We start from the raw sequence: 17,981 nt of genomic DNA on the forward strand, positions 1-17,981 counted from the left end.
CCTTTAACACACACAGTGAAATCCACTTTATTAACCCTATTTCCTATCACATTAACTGAAAAACACTAAATGTGTTTGGAAAGTGAGAGTGCATCTGTCACAATCTGAGAATAAGTACACCTATTCAGAAGAGAATGGTGGGGGTTTCCTTCACCATAAGAAGTACTTAAAACAAATTATGCTGGACAATCATTGTGATATGGTATCCAGAAAAATGCATGTCCCAAATAATAATAATGCATTTCAATGATTCCTTAAAGATAAAGAACTGAGAGTTAGTCAGGGTTGTAGTGGCTCTTTGCATTAAGCTATGAAGTTTTTGAACACACTCCCTACAGAACTGATGTTGCACCACATGGCTTTGCCTCATTACAAGAGAATACTTGACTGAAAGAACTGGAATTTTCTATGTATTCATGGATTTTGAAGTTTTATTAAGGGTACATCCTCCACAGTCAGCGTTTAAGATAGGTGGTTTTTACAATTTTTTTAAAAAACTAATAAAGCAACCAACATAAATCTTTTTGCACATTATTTATTGATTCCTGGATAACATTTTTTGATTTTTAAAAAATTCTGTCATCATTAAGCCCCCCATTAGAGGAGTTAAATTTGCTGTGTCCACAATGAAGTGTGTACATGACCAAAGCCCTGCAGTCTCCAAATTTTATCTGAAATTGAAAAACAAACAGTTTTCTTAATCTAGAAGATACTGCACACAAAGTAGCAGCACAGTATTTTGAAATTTGAAAAAATAATAAAATAGTGGACATTTGGAAAAAAGATATAGTTCTGTCATGTGTTGTTAGCCACCTTTTCAGTAATAACGAAGCCATGAAGCAGAACAAAAAAAATTTGCCTGTTACTCCTTGCGGAAATGCCGGAGGAGTAATTCGCCCAAATTTCAGAAAGGTATTTTTATTAGTGTACACACGATATATTGTGTCAGCTTGGGATACAGAGAATTTCCAGCTGGATTGCAGCGCACTAATAAAGACTTTTTTTTGTTTTGATTTGCTCATTAGTTACTGCAAAAAAGGTGACAAAAAACCCACAACAAAACTACATATTTATTTCAAACATCTTCCATTTTATTATTTCTTCAAATTAAAAAAAAAAAAAACTGTGCTATTACTCCATGTGAAATATCCCATCGATTAATAATATTTTTTGTATTTTGATTTCACATAAGATTTGCAGATTGCAGGACTTCTGTCATGGACACACCTCACTTTGGACACTACTACTTCAACTCTTCTACATCTACATCTACATCCATACTCTGCAAGCCACCTGACGATGTGTGGTGGAGGGGGCTTAATGACAACTGAATGTCTTAAAAATCGGAAAATGTTGTCCAAGAATCAACAAATAATGTACAAAAAGATATCGATTGGTTCATTAGTCTTTTTTTAAAAAAAATCATAAATATTGCCTATTTTATTGGCTGACCAAGGAGAATGGATCCTCAAGATGGCTGTTCCCATTTGTCAATACATATGTGACACAAATGGTTTAATGGGTAATTACAAATGCTAAATATATGTGCTGAATGTATTTGTAATTATTCTCAATGAGACTTGTTTAGTTAGTATCTTTCATATTACTTACAAAGTATAAGACCTTGAAAAATCTTTTCAAATATGCTTTCCCTTGGATCAAAATTATTTAATGTCAAATTCTTTCATCTAACGTCACTGACTCAAACAACTCCTTTCTTTGTATGCTAGCCCATCAGGCTTTACAAGATTAATAAGATGTATTATCAGTGCTCAATTTCAGTGAAGCAGGACTCCTAGCTGTTTCAGCCCATCCCAGGATGTTTCTATACAGGGTGGTCAGGAACAGTCTGAAAACCTTGTAAGGGTGTTGCAGGGTAGGTTGAGTTGTTGCAGGGTAGGTTGAGCTGAGAAAGAGCTGTCAAGAAAAAAAAAATGTTGCATTGCACCATTTCTGAGTTAATTAGCATTAAAGTTAGTCAATCAGGCTGTTGGCCATTCAAATTCCAGCAGCCAGCTAGAGATGATGTCGCCAAATGGGTTCTTCCTTTGGTTTCCTAAAACAAAACGAGAGTGCAACAAAAACTGGACATGGGACGGCAGTAAGGATCAAACACGGGCCAAAGGCTGAGCACTCTTACTTCCATCATATACGCTGTGAGAACAACTGACACTAATTGTATATGGCAGGCCGCTTGAATCTGTGTGCACAATTGACTAACATCAATACTAATTAACTCAGGAAAGACTCAACGTACCTATATATTTTCTTTAACAGCACAACCTACCCTGTAACACCCTTACACACTTTTCATATTGTTTCTTGCCACCATGTATCTCAAAGTTGAACATCAAAATGGTCAATTTACATGCATGTGTCACCAAACAACCATATTATAATTGTTAACTAATGTAAGTTTCTTTCCATGTAAGATAAAGTGATATATAAAGAAGCTTTCTGTATACCTTTTCTGTCGTCCAAGTTGAAGAGCTGTTTATTTGTATTTTTTGACCAAATATACCTCTTGTTGCTCAATGCTCATATGGACTCCTACTAGAAAGAGAAAGGATGTGACCTGGAAGTCAAAGACGCAAGTAAATCTGTCCGTAAGTCAAACACTTCAAGCACTGGATCAAGCATGGCAGTGCTTTATTAGACACGGTGCTACTGGAATTGGTATGCCCCTGCCTTCCTCCAACCTTGGAACTGACAGATGCAGTCAGTTATTATGAGACCTACCTACAGTTTAACACAGAATCAGCACCACAGGGTAACTAGGTTCTTTTCACATGTAAGAATTATTGTCATAGGTGAAAGATGTGATAGATGCCAGAAGAAAGCCCATGACCAACTGGGAATATAATGTTGAACCTCTGGATTTGTAGTCTGACATTTGCCGACTTAGCTACCTAGTCACACATCCAAGTTATAACTATGAATAAATTACCCCATACACAAACAGAATTTACAGACTTTTTCTTTCTTATAATTATCTTGCTTTTCACTCCCCCCCCCCCCCCCCCCCCCACACACACACACACACACACAAAGGTTCATATACTAAAATAATGACAAGTCATGTAGTTTTGTTTCTGGTATATTTTAGCACCACAGGCTTTCAAAGTTACCATGTAACACATTTAACGTCAGTTTATAAAAGACGACAAAATACGGCTTTTGTTTAAATAAATAAATAAATCTGTTTGTATCCATATGTAGCCCTTAATTAAGGAAACTGATGATTGTAACACCCATATTACATAATTTTTCTCCAACAGCTTCATAACGTTCATTACAATTTGGTATTCCAATTACAGAAAACACTTACTACAATTCAATGTTACATCCAAAAGTTACATTACACATTTAAACATATAACATATGGGAATAGTTTCCTCATTAACAACATGTATACACACAACCAAAATGAACAGCAAGTGTGGAATTTGTTCAAAAATACATACACAGCTTTAATATTAGTTTTTGTAATTTGTTCCCACAAAACATAGACAATATACACATTAGGCCATAAGTATTTACATATGAATGTCCACGTACAAAGGTCTGATCTGAATTATGTCGGGGTTTATGATTTGAATTTCATTTTGTTACACACCACCCAACAATAAGACGTTTCCACATTTCCATATTTATTTCACAGCTACTGGGCTTTATCTGAAGAGGGGAACAACAATAACTTCTTTCCACAATACATTCATGTTATTTACTTCACAGCTACTGGGTTTTATCTGAAGAGGGAAACAACAACAAGTTATGTCCACAATACATTCATGTTATTTATTTCACAGCTACTGGGTTTTATCTGCACAGGGAAACAACAACAACTTCTTTCCGCAATACATTCATGTTACTTACTGCACAGCTACTGGGTTCCATCTGAAGAGGGAGGCACCTGATATAAAATAAATATGATCAGTTATCAATAGTTCAAAAGGAGACTAAAGAAACATTCGCATATAATATGCTGATTTCTTTCAAAGTGCAGAAACACCACAAGAGAATCTTTGCTCAGAGATTGGCATTTGCACAAAATCTGCACATTGAAGGTGGCTTAGTACACAGGAGAGAATCACTATGTTGTATTTATTGAAGCAGATAGAATGATGGAATTGAAGATATGTTTGATAAAACAAATTTGAAGAAACTATGACTTACAAATGGTGCATATGACAACAGCTGAAAACTGAGGGATGAAACAGAATTTCGATTTATTATGTGGACAGATAAAATTATCTCACCAAGCAGCAGCAGCAGATGAAACAAGTTGAACAATATAAAATTGTAAATACACTAACTTACAAAATCTGTGGATCCTTTCACTGGCAGGAGAGCAAAAAATGTTCAAGTGAGGGAGACTAGTACAGCCAAAGGGCACAGAAAAAAGCCACTTTTCTCTCTACACCTTAGTCTCTCTTCCTTTAACCTTTTTCTAGAGTGAGGAGCCCTTGATATTGAGATCTAACTGTCGTACATTGCTCTGTGTAGACCCTCTGTCCATAATATAAATAGTTACAGTTCACTGAACATTTTCATGGACAAACTGAAAGGGTAAATAATAAAAATCTGGAAATGAAAATAATTTACTCCTCTGGCAGTGTCATGCATTAGGCAAAAATTAACTTTCTTGGAGAAGAAATTTAATGGAGAGAGAGAGAGAGAGAGAGAGAGAGAGAGAGAGAGAATGTGTCATTCCCCTGTTAATTAGAAGGGTAACTGCTAAATAAATAATTGCATAAAAGAAAAGAAAAGAAAAAAAAGGTATCAAGCATACCATATTTTCCCAACAGCATTCAGTGCTGTTGTTATTTTTATAAGGGAGTAATTAAAATATACATCTCCATCACTGTACTGTACAACCACTTAAGTTGGGAGATGTGTGTACAGAATTATGTCCATTTAGGTCACCAAAAGACTACAATAAAGTCCTCTTGGCATTATATGCCACAAGCATTCAGTTATTATTGTTGTTAGTGTTCCTGTTAATATAATTTATAATTATCTCACTCTAATCATGAGCAAATGTTCTTCACCTCTTTTCCTTTCACTACTTTTTCTATGTATGACAGTATTTTTACAATTCTGAAACAAATTCTCTCTTCATACTTATTGTGTCTTCAACAATTGTTTTAAGAGCACTTTTTTGAAAAGGGATCTTTAAACCAGATGAGCTATCAAATAACTATAGAACACTCATAACCTCATATCTTTCCCACATAATGGAAGTTATTGTTATATTTCCACTTGCTTTATAGCTACTAACAGTTTTTAATAGGACACTGATATTATTACTAATTATCCATAAAAATGATGCTCAGAATTTCTTTTGTGGTTGAATTGCTCAGATCTGAAGCACGGGACATTTGATATGCAAGAAATGCATTACAAATCGGCAAATAAAATAACACTGCCACTTGACAGACAGACATATGGAACAAACTTAGTAAATTGGACAGTACGAACAATATGATTTATAAAAACTTGTGTATCATGGCAACTTTTTAAAATGACAATCAAATGCAGAAAATGGAATGTAAAACTGTTGAACAAATCAACCCATAGATAAAAAATTTACAAAATTTTACATTATATATCTCACAGAACACACAGGTCATGATTCAAAGTGAACACACTGAACTACTTAAAAAACATCAGTGTTACAAGGCACAATAAAAATGGACAGTAAACAAAACCATTATACAAATATCAGTCGGGATACATGAAAAGAGATCATCAATCACAAGGCATAAATTTGAGATAATGCTTGATGTACAGGGTGACGACATATCCGTAGCCAAGCAGAATGTGTGATCATGACTGGCTCGGAAAAATGACAAAATGGTATCTCCACTATTTGTGGATGATAGATCAATGACTTCTTTCCATTTCCCAAACTTTACTATTCCAGTATCAAACATCCAATTGTAAAAGCAGTCTTCTTATTAAAAAAAACTTGTTACATATAAAAAATAAGTACAAAAGATTTGGTTGTAGATCATATGCCATACTGACAAATTTTCCATAACTATCACACTTAATTTTTTTCGGGGGAAGAGAGAACATATCCATATGTCACTATTAGCAGACACTAAGTACAAAAGACCAGCTTCATTATGAGGATTAATATCTACTGTGCGATTGTTCACCTTCATTTTCATCATTTGTGTTTGTGGTCAATGCAGACTGTTCTGCAGGAAGTGAGATCTGACGAGTAATTACTTTTGGGATCAGTGGTACTGACACTGCCGAGAGGCTGCCTGAACGATGCAGTTGATGGATGTGTGTGCTTAGAGCTTCTAGCTCATGACTTTCACTAATCGAAACATGAATTTGTGCAGCTGTACTTGATGTTGACAAAGTTGATTCTGACAGCATATTGTTATAAGAAGGAGCACCAGTATTACTTGGTTCACTGACTCCATCATCAGATTTCGTATTTACAGGTCTCCATATTTTGCTGCAAAACTTCCACATATCAGAGTACGAAAATTGCCCAAATCCATGTTGTGGCCCACAAACAGCCAATAATGATCCAAAGAAAAATGTTGAGTACACCCAACTTACAATCATAACTGCCACAAGAAATATGCCAATCTGTATGTAAGCCAATACTGATGACGGTAACATAAATGCTCCTGCTGCTGCTGTGGTAAGTGCTGCCATGGCAGTTGGCCCACTCATTCTTGACAGAGCAAATGAAACTGCTGATACTCTGTCTTTTGCATCTGGGCACATTCGATAATGAACACCGTAATGTAAACTAAAATCTACTGCCAAACCAATTGCAACTGTTACAGCAACAGATTCCAGAATATTGAGTTTCCAACCCATAATCACCAATGAACCAACAGTAACTGATATTATAGCTGTTACAGTAATAACAGCATATAAGCTTACAAGAAGATTAAGAGTGACAAAAAGGATCACAGATAAGCTAATAGCCATGGACACCACAATTGCAACAAGTGTACCATTAGACAATGTCAACTGAAGATCATAAAAATCTAAATCGCTTACAAACCACCCATTCTCCATTCCTGGAGGTGCAGTTGCTAACTGCTCTTGCATCCAACTTTCCACCTCATTGAAGAATTTATTCATTTCAGAAAAGGATAAGGAGAAAGAATGGACACTATCATATTCCACAACTACTGCTTGTATTTTATGTTGCTTTCCAGGATCTGAAGAAAATTTTGGACCAGCCATACCTGGCATCAAAATTTCAACTGGTGTTTCATATAGACTTTTTATTGCGTGGACAATGCACAACTCAAATACCTCTCGTACATAAGGAAACTGCTCTGTTTCACAACACGGAGTCCTGTCAATATGACTAATAGGATCTCGGCAACGTCGTTGCATCCAAGAAATAAAAGATTCTATAAAACAATTTGGCAATAGTGGGCCTCTTGTTGACTGATAAAATTGTTGCGCTCTCAAATTACGACAGAACTCTAGCAACCACACTTGGGACTCTGGAGCTCCGATGTCAAAAGTTGGATCAAATACCAGGTTTCCAAGAGACGCTGGATTGAGGTAATCACCATTATCTACTGGTAATATCCCCCACACAAAGCGCAATGGCAGTTTTGTGTTGATGCCCACCTGAAACAGAAAACATGGTTAACTGTTTTAATAGCATTAAAACATATAAAAATTGACCTGATTGTACAGCATAACATAAAGCACACTAGTTTGGAAGACAGGAAGGTGAGCCAGGCCTAGATTGAACCTGCACAGTGGATTAACAACTGCGGCTGGTGCACCATCTAGCCTCAATGTGGGTTTTAGGCAGGTTCCCACACTTGTTAAGGCAAATGCTGGACTGGTCCCAACTTTTCATCTCTCAAATCACAATACACAAAGAGTTAAAATATGGTCACATACAGAATAAAGTTTACACCCAATTCACAGACAGGTGGCTCACACAACTTTCCTCCCTTAGATAACTGATGACTGTGGTGACAGGAAGCGCATCCAGTCACGAAGTTAAACAAAATAAATGTATCAAATTTTGAGTACAACAGAGCCCTTAACTAGCCAGGGTAAATGCTAATGAAAAGAAGAAGAAGAGGAGGAAAATATATAAAATTTAAATTAAAATAAAGAGGTGGGAAAAGTTGGAGGCGTGAAACGTAACACATATGACACAAATGTTGAGGACCTCATCAATGATTAACAAACAGCAGCAGAACTCCTGTGAATTATGTGATAGCAATTGACATTCATTAATATCCATTCATCTTAACTGCCTCCTGATCAGTCATCAGTCCTACTGGCAATTTGAGAGATCATCATCTGTCCAAGAAAAGATTCATCTATCTCGTCATCGTATGCTTAATGTGTGGATCAATGAGAAGTTAAAAACATAGCAGTGTACGGGGCGAGGTTTTAATATCTTGTCAACATCGAAGTCATTATACGTGGAAAGCAAACAAGCTGAATTCGCAATATACCATTTTTTTGAAATGATTATGAGAAACCATGAGAACCCTAAATAAGGAGGGCCAGATGGAGAGTTGAGTGCAGCCATTATTAATATGAGTGCAGAGCTTTAATCATTCTACCATTTCAGTCAGTCATTGGCTCTTTAAACAAAACAATTACAGTAGTAACATCACACAGCTATAAAACTGAGTTAGTCTATGATCGTTAGCATGAACTTCAACTGCTGCCCAGAGTGAACTGTCCCACAATGTGCAAAAACAAATTATTTAAAGGGCAAAGAAAAATGATAAATGTAACTAAAATGTTTTGTTCAGTACAAGAACCACAAATGAGAGGATACCAGAAACAAGATTTTGCTTAAATAGTCATATAAAGAAGAGCAGTGTGTGTGAAGCAGTGTGTATAAGTGGACAAGAAAAACAAATTCCAGATTTTTCTCATTTTTATTGGGTAAAAATACACTTTTTCCTGGGTGAAATACTCTCTCTTGGGTGAAAATACATTTTTTTGTGTGTTAAGAGCCAATATAATTTCCCTCAGAGCTGAAAAACTTATCACTCTTTTGAATGGTAAATGTTTTATACAATGGCTTACAACTTCCCAGCACTTTAGAAAATGAAACCAAGCAAACAAACAACACATTTTGGAAAGATCTTTGATGCACAGCAACATGTACACTGCATATTCCTGCATTATGAATGTAAATACAAATTCCACCAAATACAGTATGGTAGCTGCTGTAGCACGGAAATTGATATTGTGATGTGCTTTTGTCAGCCAATCATAACTCATATCATGTGATCTCACCAGTCAATGACAGCAGATACTCAGAGCATAGGACATGTGATGTCATCAGCCAGTAACAACATCACTGCTACGTAACACAAACACACAAGTAGGAAAAGTTATTGATTTAAATTAATGTACATGAAGTATAGCTACAAGAAAAGCTAAGCTTCATTTATAATGTGGGTCCTCGAAAATTTTTTGCCGTTTTTTCTGTGGGTGTGGTTAGGCAGAATCCTATGAGCACAGCTTAAATTGCAGCAGCTGAATATTTCTGACAATCCCAATTATAAATTTCACTGATGTGCACTGAACATTTTGCGGGTTACTTGTAAGAATAGATGTTCTATTGAGCACTTTGACTTTCCCATAGAAAAGCCAGTTATGCATGAAATTGTTCAAGAACTCACCTCGCATGATAATCATTATTGCATAATTGGTAATCTATGAAAGTAATACAATAAATATGAAAGACTAACCTTGAAGCTTGGTATTTTTTAGCTTGTGTTACCCTTTAAGCTATATCATATACAAATGTGCTGTAAAATTTTAAATAGTGGCACAAATGTCTGGCCTTCTGAGCCTGAATTTTTTCTAAGTGCTTCGTCCTCAAAGTGTTGAGTTTTGAATGAGAGTCAAATGCTCCATGACTTAAGAAATTCCTAGCACATTCTGACACATAACATAATTCATCTTGCATAAAAGGAAATTTATTTTGAAAGTAAACCATCAGTCACAATATTTTCCCACTATCTGTTAGAAACGTAAACAGTTGTGACGTCCCCGACGTCACACTCATCAAAAGCAGTTAGTTGTAACGAAGTATTGCATACTCTCCATCTGCTGTCAGCAGACGCTTGTGTGTGCACTGTGTTCTGTTGTAAATGACACATTTTATTTGCAACTCAAGTTTCATTTAGGTGCTATTCTCTCATTTATGTTTTATTGCTGCAGTATTATCCTGTAGTAGCAGGCTAAAGCAAAATTATCTGCTAGACTGTGTCAGGTCTTACCAGTGAAAATTATAAAAACTTAACTGAAAACTAAAATTATGGAAAATTCTCAGAGTTCTAAAAAACTCCTGTTTTTTTCCGGATTTTTTCCAGATGAAAGAATTCCCATGTTTTTCTCAGATTTCCCAGCATGTGAAATAATGGTTGTGCATGCTTTCAATGTCTCCACTAAATAGCCTTGCCAAATTTTTGGGGTATAACTCATGATGTATTACCTTTTTTTTTTTTTTGTCAAACCCAGCATGTATTTTTGAAATTTCTTAAAAGTTTTAACAGTGTACACATACATTAAACTTTAGTTATTCAGTGGCATTTTGCAGCAGACATGAATTTTTAAGAAAGCTCTGAATTAATTTTAACATTTAGCACATATTTAAAAGTAAATACTGGAAGTCTAGCCGTTTCTGCAGACCAAATGTCCCAAATAATTGAAAAAAACTCTCTCAACTGAAGCAAATGTCCCAGGCAAAGACATCGTGAACTGGCCCATTTTAGAAATATTGAAAAATGAAATATATGTCTTTTGTCACCTTAAAAATTGCCTCTTTGGCAGCATAGTAATTGTTATTCCCATCTTTGGTTTTAAAAAAGTCTGGTGAAGCAGTAGCATTAATAACACTCCTACGTTTAGCTGTTTTGCATGATCTTTAATATCACCTTTTCCTTTATGTACAACAGAAAATTCTCTGGTACACAGGGTGCAATAAACTCGTTCGTTATTACTGTCATTAGACAGTTTCCAAAATTTGTATTCCTATTGCAGGTTAAAATTAAAAACACACCTTTTGCAGATTCCATCCATTGTGTTGCCAAATGACTAAGTGAGAAGTTGTGGTGGAATCTATAGCTACATAGATAAATTTGTCCATAAATGTTTATGAATTATACACAAAATATTCAACTTGATGCTCTGGTTAAATTGAACTGTCTGTTATAACCTTTGTCCTATGGAAGTCATACAGCATTATAGGAGAGGCTCCCTGGAGTTTGGAAAGTATGGAGAGGAAACAGAGGCAAGTTGAACCTTCGAATTAGTTTGTGGGGTATGACTGGATTGCACAGTTGCTTGTGCCTGGTAGTTTTAACTTGTTTCACAATAATGAGCAAAAGTTTATTATTTCAGTTTTCGTCTCTGGTTAAAAATACATATTACTTGGTCAATTAAAATGAAAGATAAATTAAGAGCATTCAGTTATCTGCTTACCTTGTTAATTCTTTCGAAAAGGAATTTCTCTGAGTAGTACAACTCATACTGTTCAAATGGATGGCTGCTGTCAAACAGCTGGAAGTCTCTTGTGTCTGGAAGACTAAAACGTGGCCACCAGAATACAATAACAACACTTATTAACGCCAAAATGCCCAACATTGTGAGCCACATGTATTTAAATTTCAAAACAACTGTAACGACCAGTTTGTCAAAAGACAAAAATCTTCCACCACAGGAACATACATTTTCTGATCTCAGCCACCGAAAGGGAAACCTAGATCTACAGCACCAGTATTCTGACACCACAACACTAGCAGGTAGCCAAGTAACCATCATCCCAAAATTTGCCAATGTTGCAGTGCCTGCAAAAATACTGAAACAAAAGACCACAAAAACATTAATGACATTTTAATACATTCCAAAGATAAATGTTCATTAAACAAGAATTCTCTAGAATCATGACTTCAACATAATGAAGTTTAGTAACAATAAAAACTAAGACAATGCTCACCTAAAACACCTTATTGCTGTTATGTAGCTCACACATGAGGTATAAAAAGCAGCTGCAGTTGTAAGAGATGTTACGAACATTGATAGTGCCGCATTAGACAATGCTTCCTCCATTAATTTCACCACTGTCCAGCTGTTTCTCTCTGCTTTAATACATTGCCACATTTTGCAGAATATAAACGCATCGTCAGCCCCAATACCTGGAAGATACATCATTGTAGCTCAGCATGAATAATACTGCAAAATTAAACACATTGCATTGCTACAATAAAGTAAATCTGTAAGTAAATTTGTAAGTACAAACTATAGAATCTGAAGTCTGCTCACGTGTAAATCTTCATTGTTATAAAGTTGATTTTTTGGTGCGTTTTGTGGTGTTCAATCACTGTGGTGTATATGAATGATCTAGTATTGAACTCAGCTAACAGTCTATCTTCTTCTTCTTCTTCTTCTTCTTCTTGTTCATTTTTTACTTCAAGGTTTAAGCACCTGCATCTATCTATCATTTACTGCACCAGGCAACAATGTACGTTGCTCGAAGTGCTAACCTACTCTCTGTTTGACTGTGCCTTAACAAGTGGGTAGCTGAAAGCCAATGTGGTAACACTGTAGAAGCATGTGCCAGAGGCAAGCTGTTACTATTCAACCTGCCCCTGCCACTGCTAGGCAGCATGTCATTGGCCACGAGGTGGCGGCACAATCAAACATCAGAGGACAGCACCACACTGTGGCCTGCATGCACCGTCAATGATCGATGCCATCACGGTTCACCAATAAACAAATAAACATCATATAACCCTGGAGCACAGAGTTCTCTCTCTCATTTACTTCTGTACATTCATCATAATAATTACTTGGACTATGCTCTCAGGAACTAATTGTGAACTGTATTGTGTACACTGTCCTGACTGTCCTCTGGAACGTGTATGAAATTTCATTGCTGTTCTCATTACAAATGTTAGATTTTTTTTTTAATTATTTAGATTATGGTTTTAAGGCACAAAAAAGCTATGGTCATAAATGCCCATTGTGTGGCTTAGTGAAACGTAAAAACAGGAATTTAAATCAGCAGCAATGGGAGCGAAACTCAAGGAGGGAAACTAAAAACAGAAGGAAATCTTAAAAAAGTGCTATTGAAGGGGGTTGTTTTCCCTGAAAAAAAGCTTCAGATGACTGATGTCTTCTCACTAACACTGATAAACTCAACGATACGATAAGCTGAGCGTGAGTCATCTGCTAAAAGGGAAGATATATCAGGCGACAGCTGTAAACAGGCACGTAGCGGATTAAAATAGGGGCACTGAAGTAAAAGATGTCTCACCGTCCACAATTGAGAGGAGTGGGGACAAAGCTTGGGAAGATCACCACTTAAAAGATGTCGATGGCTAAAAAGACAGTGCCCAGTCCAGAGTCTAGTTAAAATTACCTCCTCCCGACGACTGGTGGGAAGAGGTCCAAGCACAGGGAAGAGGTTTTATGTCCCATAATTTATTATCCTGAAGTGCAGACCAATGTGTGTGCCATAAAAGAGCAACACAGCGGCATAAAACGCTCTACAGATTGGCAAAGGAAACCATGCGAAGGGATTCAGTTATGCCACAGAGATGCCCCCCAGTGGAGCATATGGAGGCAGTCCTAAATCCAGTGGACCAGAGGGTGGACGGAATAAAGAGCTTGGAGGTTGAGAAGAGAGCTGAGCGAATCCGAGCATATAATATACTGCACCTGCTGATGGCAACGGATGTATTGGACATCCTGGAGAACAGTGTAAAGCTCCGCAGTAAAAACAGAACACTGGTCAGGAAGCCAAAATCTAATAGGGGTGCTGTCAAATAATATAGGCACTCCTGCCACCAAAGGTGGCCTTGGAGATGTCAGTGTAAATAAATGTGGCATCCTCCATTTGTGCGCATAGAGCACCAAATGCCCGACAATAAACTATAGGGGAGGTACTATCCTTGGGAAGCTGACAAAGATCACGGAGAAGGCAGGTCCGGGGACAAAGCCAAGGTGGCGCCGTACTTCCATTTGTCAAGAAAGTTTTAGGAAATTGGAAGGAAAGTGAATGTAGCAGCTGACGGAAGCGGACTCCTGGTGGTGGTAGAGAGGAAGGGCTGCATGCATACCCTAATTTCAAGGAGGCGTCAAAAAGAAGGGCATAGGTCAGATGAGCAGGCATGGAAGACAGATGACTAGCGTAACAACTCAGAAGGACAGCTCGGAGATTGGACAGCGGAGGTCCAGCAGTCTCAGTGTAAGGGCTCTCCACGGGGCTAGTGTAAAAAGCTCTGGATGCTAAACACAATCCATGGTGGTGAACAGAATCTAGACGCCAAAGAATAGACGGCCATGCAGAGGAGTAAACTATGCTTCCAAAGTCCAATTTTGAGTGCACTAATATGTGATATAGGTGGAGGAGTACCACTCGGTCCGCTCCCCAAGAGGTACCACTCAGAACACAGAGGGTGTTGAGGGAGCTCAGACAGTGACCCGAAAGATATGAAACATGGGAAGACCAACAAAGTTTTCTGTCAAACCTACGTCCCAAGAATTTGGCAACGTCTGCGAAAGAAAGGTCAACAGGGCCTAGATGTAGGGAAGGCGGATAAAACTCCTTATGACGCCAAAAATTTACACAGACAGTCCTACTGGGAGAAACTGGGAAGCCAGTTTCGATGCTCCACGAGTGTTGGCAATCGAGACATCCTTGAAGATGTCGTTCGAGAAGGCTGGTCCGTTGACAGCTATAGTAGATTGTAAAATCATTGACAAAGAGGGACCGCAAAACATCGGGAAGGAGACAATCTATAATTGGATTTATGCTGATGGCAAATAGTACAACACTTAGAACGGAGCCCTGGGGTACCCCGTTTTCTTGGGAGAAAGTACGGGATAAAGTAGTGTTCACCCGCACCTTAAATGTGCGCTCTGTCATAAATTCACGGATGGAAAGGGGTAGCCGACCTTGAAAGCCCCATGAGAACAGTGTGCGGAGGATGTCTGAAAATTGTTCAAGACGTAAGTGGAGAGAGCAACAACATGGTCAACTGCAGAACGATGCTTTCGGAAGCCACATTGGGCACTTGTTAAAAGGTTTCAGGACTCCAGCCAACAGCCTAAATGGCGATTTACCATACGCTCCAAAACCTTACAAACACTACTTGTGAGATAGATTGGGTGAGAGCTGGAGGGGAGATGTTTGACCTTTCCAGGTTTCGGAACAAGAATGATGATAACTTCCCGCCACCTTCTGGGAAAGGTACTGTCGACCCAAAGTCGATTATAAAGGCGAAGGAGGTTGCACAGACTAGGGTATGATAGATGCAGCAACATTTGGACGTGGACACCATCCAGTCCTGGAGCAGAAGAGCGAGAGGAGGAGAGTGCATGTCTGAGTTCCCACATAGAAAAAACAACATTATAGCTTTCGCGATCTTGAGAGGAAAAAGCAAGAGGCTGCTCTTCTGCTACCCGTTTCTTTGAGAGAAAGTCTGGTGGGTAATTAGAAGAGCCCGAAATCTCAGCAAAGTGTCGACCCAATGAGTTAAAGAGATTGCGGCCGGCTACACTAAGGTATCCTGCGTGACAGCCCAGAGGTCAGGAAAAAACTGGACGTGCCGGATATCCATCGGATTGAATTCCAAAAACCTGATGAGGGAGTGAAGGTATTAAAGGAGCTGGTAAAGAAATCCCAGCTTGCCTTCTTGTTATCGCGTATGATGCAACCGCATCGCACACGTAGCTGCTTATTGTGTATACAGTTGGCCAACATAGGATGACAGCAGAAAATGTGAAGAGCACGTCTCTGCGCATGTATTGCGTCACGGCAACTGTACGAAAGGCAAGTTTAGAGAAAAAAACTTTTATGCAATGGCACACAAATTGAGAATGGTCTACACCTGCAGGAAATGAGCCAGATGATACATCGGGTGTCCATATTAAAGTTTCAGTTTATAAACACTGTAGAAAGAGAACCACTACTCAAATGACATAAATCTGAACAGCATATTATTGAAGCAGGAGGAAACATCAAGAAATACAAAAAAAATTTAGCAAAAATTTGACCACTAGCTGTAAACATCAGAATATGCACACCAGCAGGTGCGTGACAAGGCTGTTCCTCATTTGTATCTCAGATACCCAACATGATTATCTCCATGAAAGATCGCACATTGCTGGTAAAACTCTTTTACACAAAAATGGCTTTGGGCTGACATCTGCTTCGGAACTGGAGAAAATGATCACAAAATTCAAAAAGACAGGTTTCTTTTGAAGTGCAATGTGGCAGAGGGAGGAAAGCAGTAGATCCAATGTCTGTCAAAGATGTGACCACAGCATTGCAGGAAGGGGTCAAGTGGTGGGGTGTTAACAAGCAGTGCACAGGGAATTGCCTGAATGTTGGACATTCCTGCAAGCCCAGTGCATAAAATCCTACAAAACATCCTGCATTGCTACCCATACAAAATCACCCATCTTCAGGAGTTGATTCCTGCTGACCTAACAGCAAGACAAATGTGCACTCTGGAATTTCTTGCTTGCATGAAAGTGGACAATCAATGGCCATGGAACATACTGTGGACAGATAAAGCTCACTTCCATCTCCAAGTCAATATGCAGAATAGCAGAATATGGGCAATGGAAAATACGCATGCATATCAACTGGTACCATTTCATTCTGCAAAAAGATGACTGTGTGTAGTGCGGGACTGACGGCACTGTTTATTATAGGATTATAGGCTAATATTTTTTTGAGAACATGAGTCCTGCAGGCTCCATTACCCGTACCAGCACTGGTAAATGCTATAAGAGTCTTGTGCACCAGCACCATCTAACCCTTCAATAGTGTGGATGTATGGGTAGAACCATATTTATGCAAAGTAGTGCTTCTTTGGACATTACACAACCAGTGAAGCAGCTGCTGCAGACGCATTTCCGAAATGCTACAATTGTCAGCTGTCATTTCCCTACAGCATGGCCATCCACATGCCCTGATCTTAATCCGTGTGACTTCTGTCTGTGAGGTTATGCAAAAGACGATGTGTTCAGCACTCCAATTATGAATGTAGTGAATTGAAGGCATGCACTGCACAACACATTCTGAACATGATCCTCAAGACACACTGATATGTTGTGAAACATGCTGTTTGTCAGTTTCAACTTGTTGCAGAAAACAGTGGACAGCATATTGAACATGTCTTGCATCAGTCTCACGACAATCAGAAACCAATGTCATTTTGCTTTTTATGTGGTTTTTGGCCCCAGGGCAATTAAAAATCAATTTTTCCAATCCAATTTGGCACAACGTTGCCGTGGTGGATGGGCTTACCTAACTAACAGTGCAATAATAGTACGGATAGTGTAATGTGCAACTCAAACCATAGCCATCTTATTGTGTTTCATCTGTCATTTGTAGCTCAACTCATTTATGTTCAGATGCTTACAGTGTCACCTACTGGTAAACTAACTAGACCACCAAATGCAAATGTCCCCCCCCCCCCCCCCCCCCCAAATTGGTGGAGGGCCAAAATGCCACTCAGCTGCTCTGTTTCCATGTTTTTTTGTATATGCTATTACTTTCAATTCATAGCCCATATCATCTGAATACCTTTTTTTTTCATTATGAAACTAGCTACTAACAAAAATATTGTACTGTTACTGATAACACAAATCACTTTCAGTTCAAGATCACTGGCACCGTAGACTGCAATGATGCATCACAGGCTACACAGTGTTCTGGGTTTGTCATGGTGGGATAGGAGGGAGACAGTGTTAGCAAGCTTGTGAATCCCCACAACTCTTATTCGTTGCATCAATGCACTGCTGCTGCCATCTGAATCCAGTGTAGCCAGATACAGATAGGTTTCCCACGGTGTAAAATACATGGCCATTTTTAAAACTGGTGGGAATTTTAAATCAAAAACTGAGCATTTTTACATTAATTTCAAGTATAAGATGCACATGAATTTTGGAGGAAATTTTTCAAAGAAAAAAGTGCATCT

At 38.2% G+C, this 17,981-nt stretch overlaps 1 protein-coding gene across 1 annotated transcript in view; it reads right to left on the bottom strand.

Annotated features, from left to right (window-relative positions):
• Positions 1 to 3,081: 3,081 nt before the first annotated feature.
• Positions 3,082 to 17,981, bottom strand: part of LOC124555172 (protein dispatched) — a 196,480-nt gene continuing 181,580 nt past the window's right edge. Inside the window, exons 10-12 of the mRNA XM_047128998.1 lie at positions 11,984 to 12,182; positions 11,470 to 11,845; positions 3,082 to 7,623 (exon numbers count right to left, since the gene is read on the bottom strand). Coding sequence (XP_046984954.1) covers positions 6,139 to 7,623; positions 11,470 to 11,845; positions 11,984 to 12,182 — 2,060 coding nt within the window. The 3' untranslated portion in view covers positions 3,082 to 6,138. The remainder of the gene's footprint in view (positions 7,624 to 11,469; positions 11,846 to 11,983; positions 12,183 to 17,981) is intronic.

The sequence above is a fragment of the Schistocerca americana genome, chromosome X (assembly GCF_021461395.2).
Source record: "Schistocerca americana isolate TAMUIC-IGC-003095 chromosome X, iqSchAmer2.1, whole genome shotgun sequence".
NCBI lineage: Eukaryota > Metazoa > Arthropoda > Insecta > Orthoptera > Acrididae > Schistocerca > Schistocerca americana.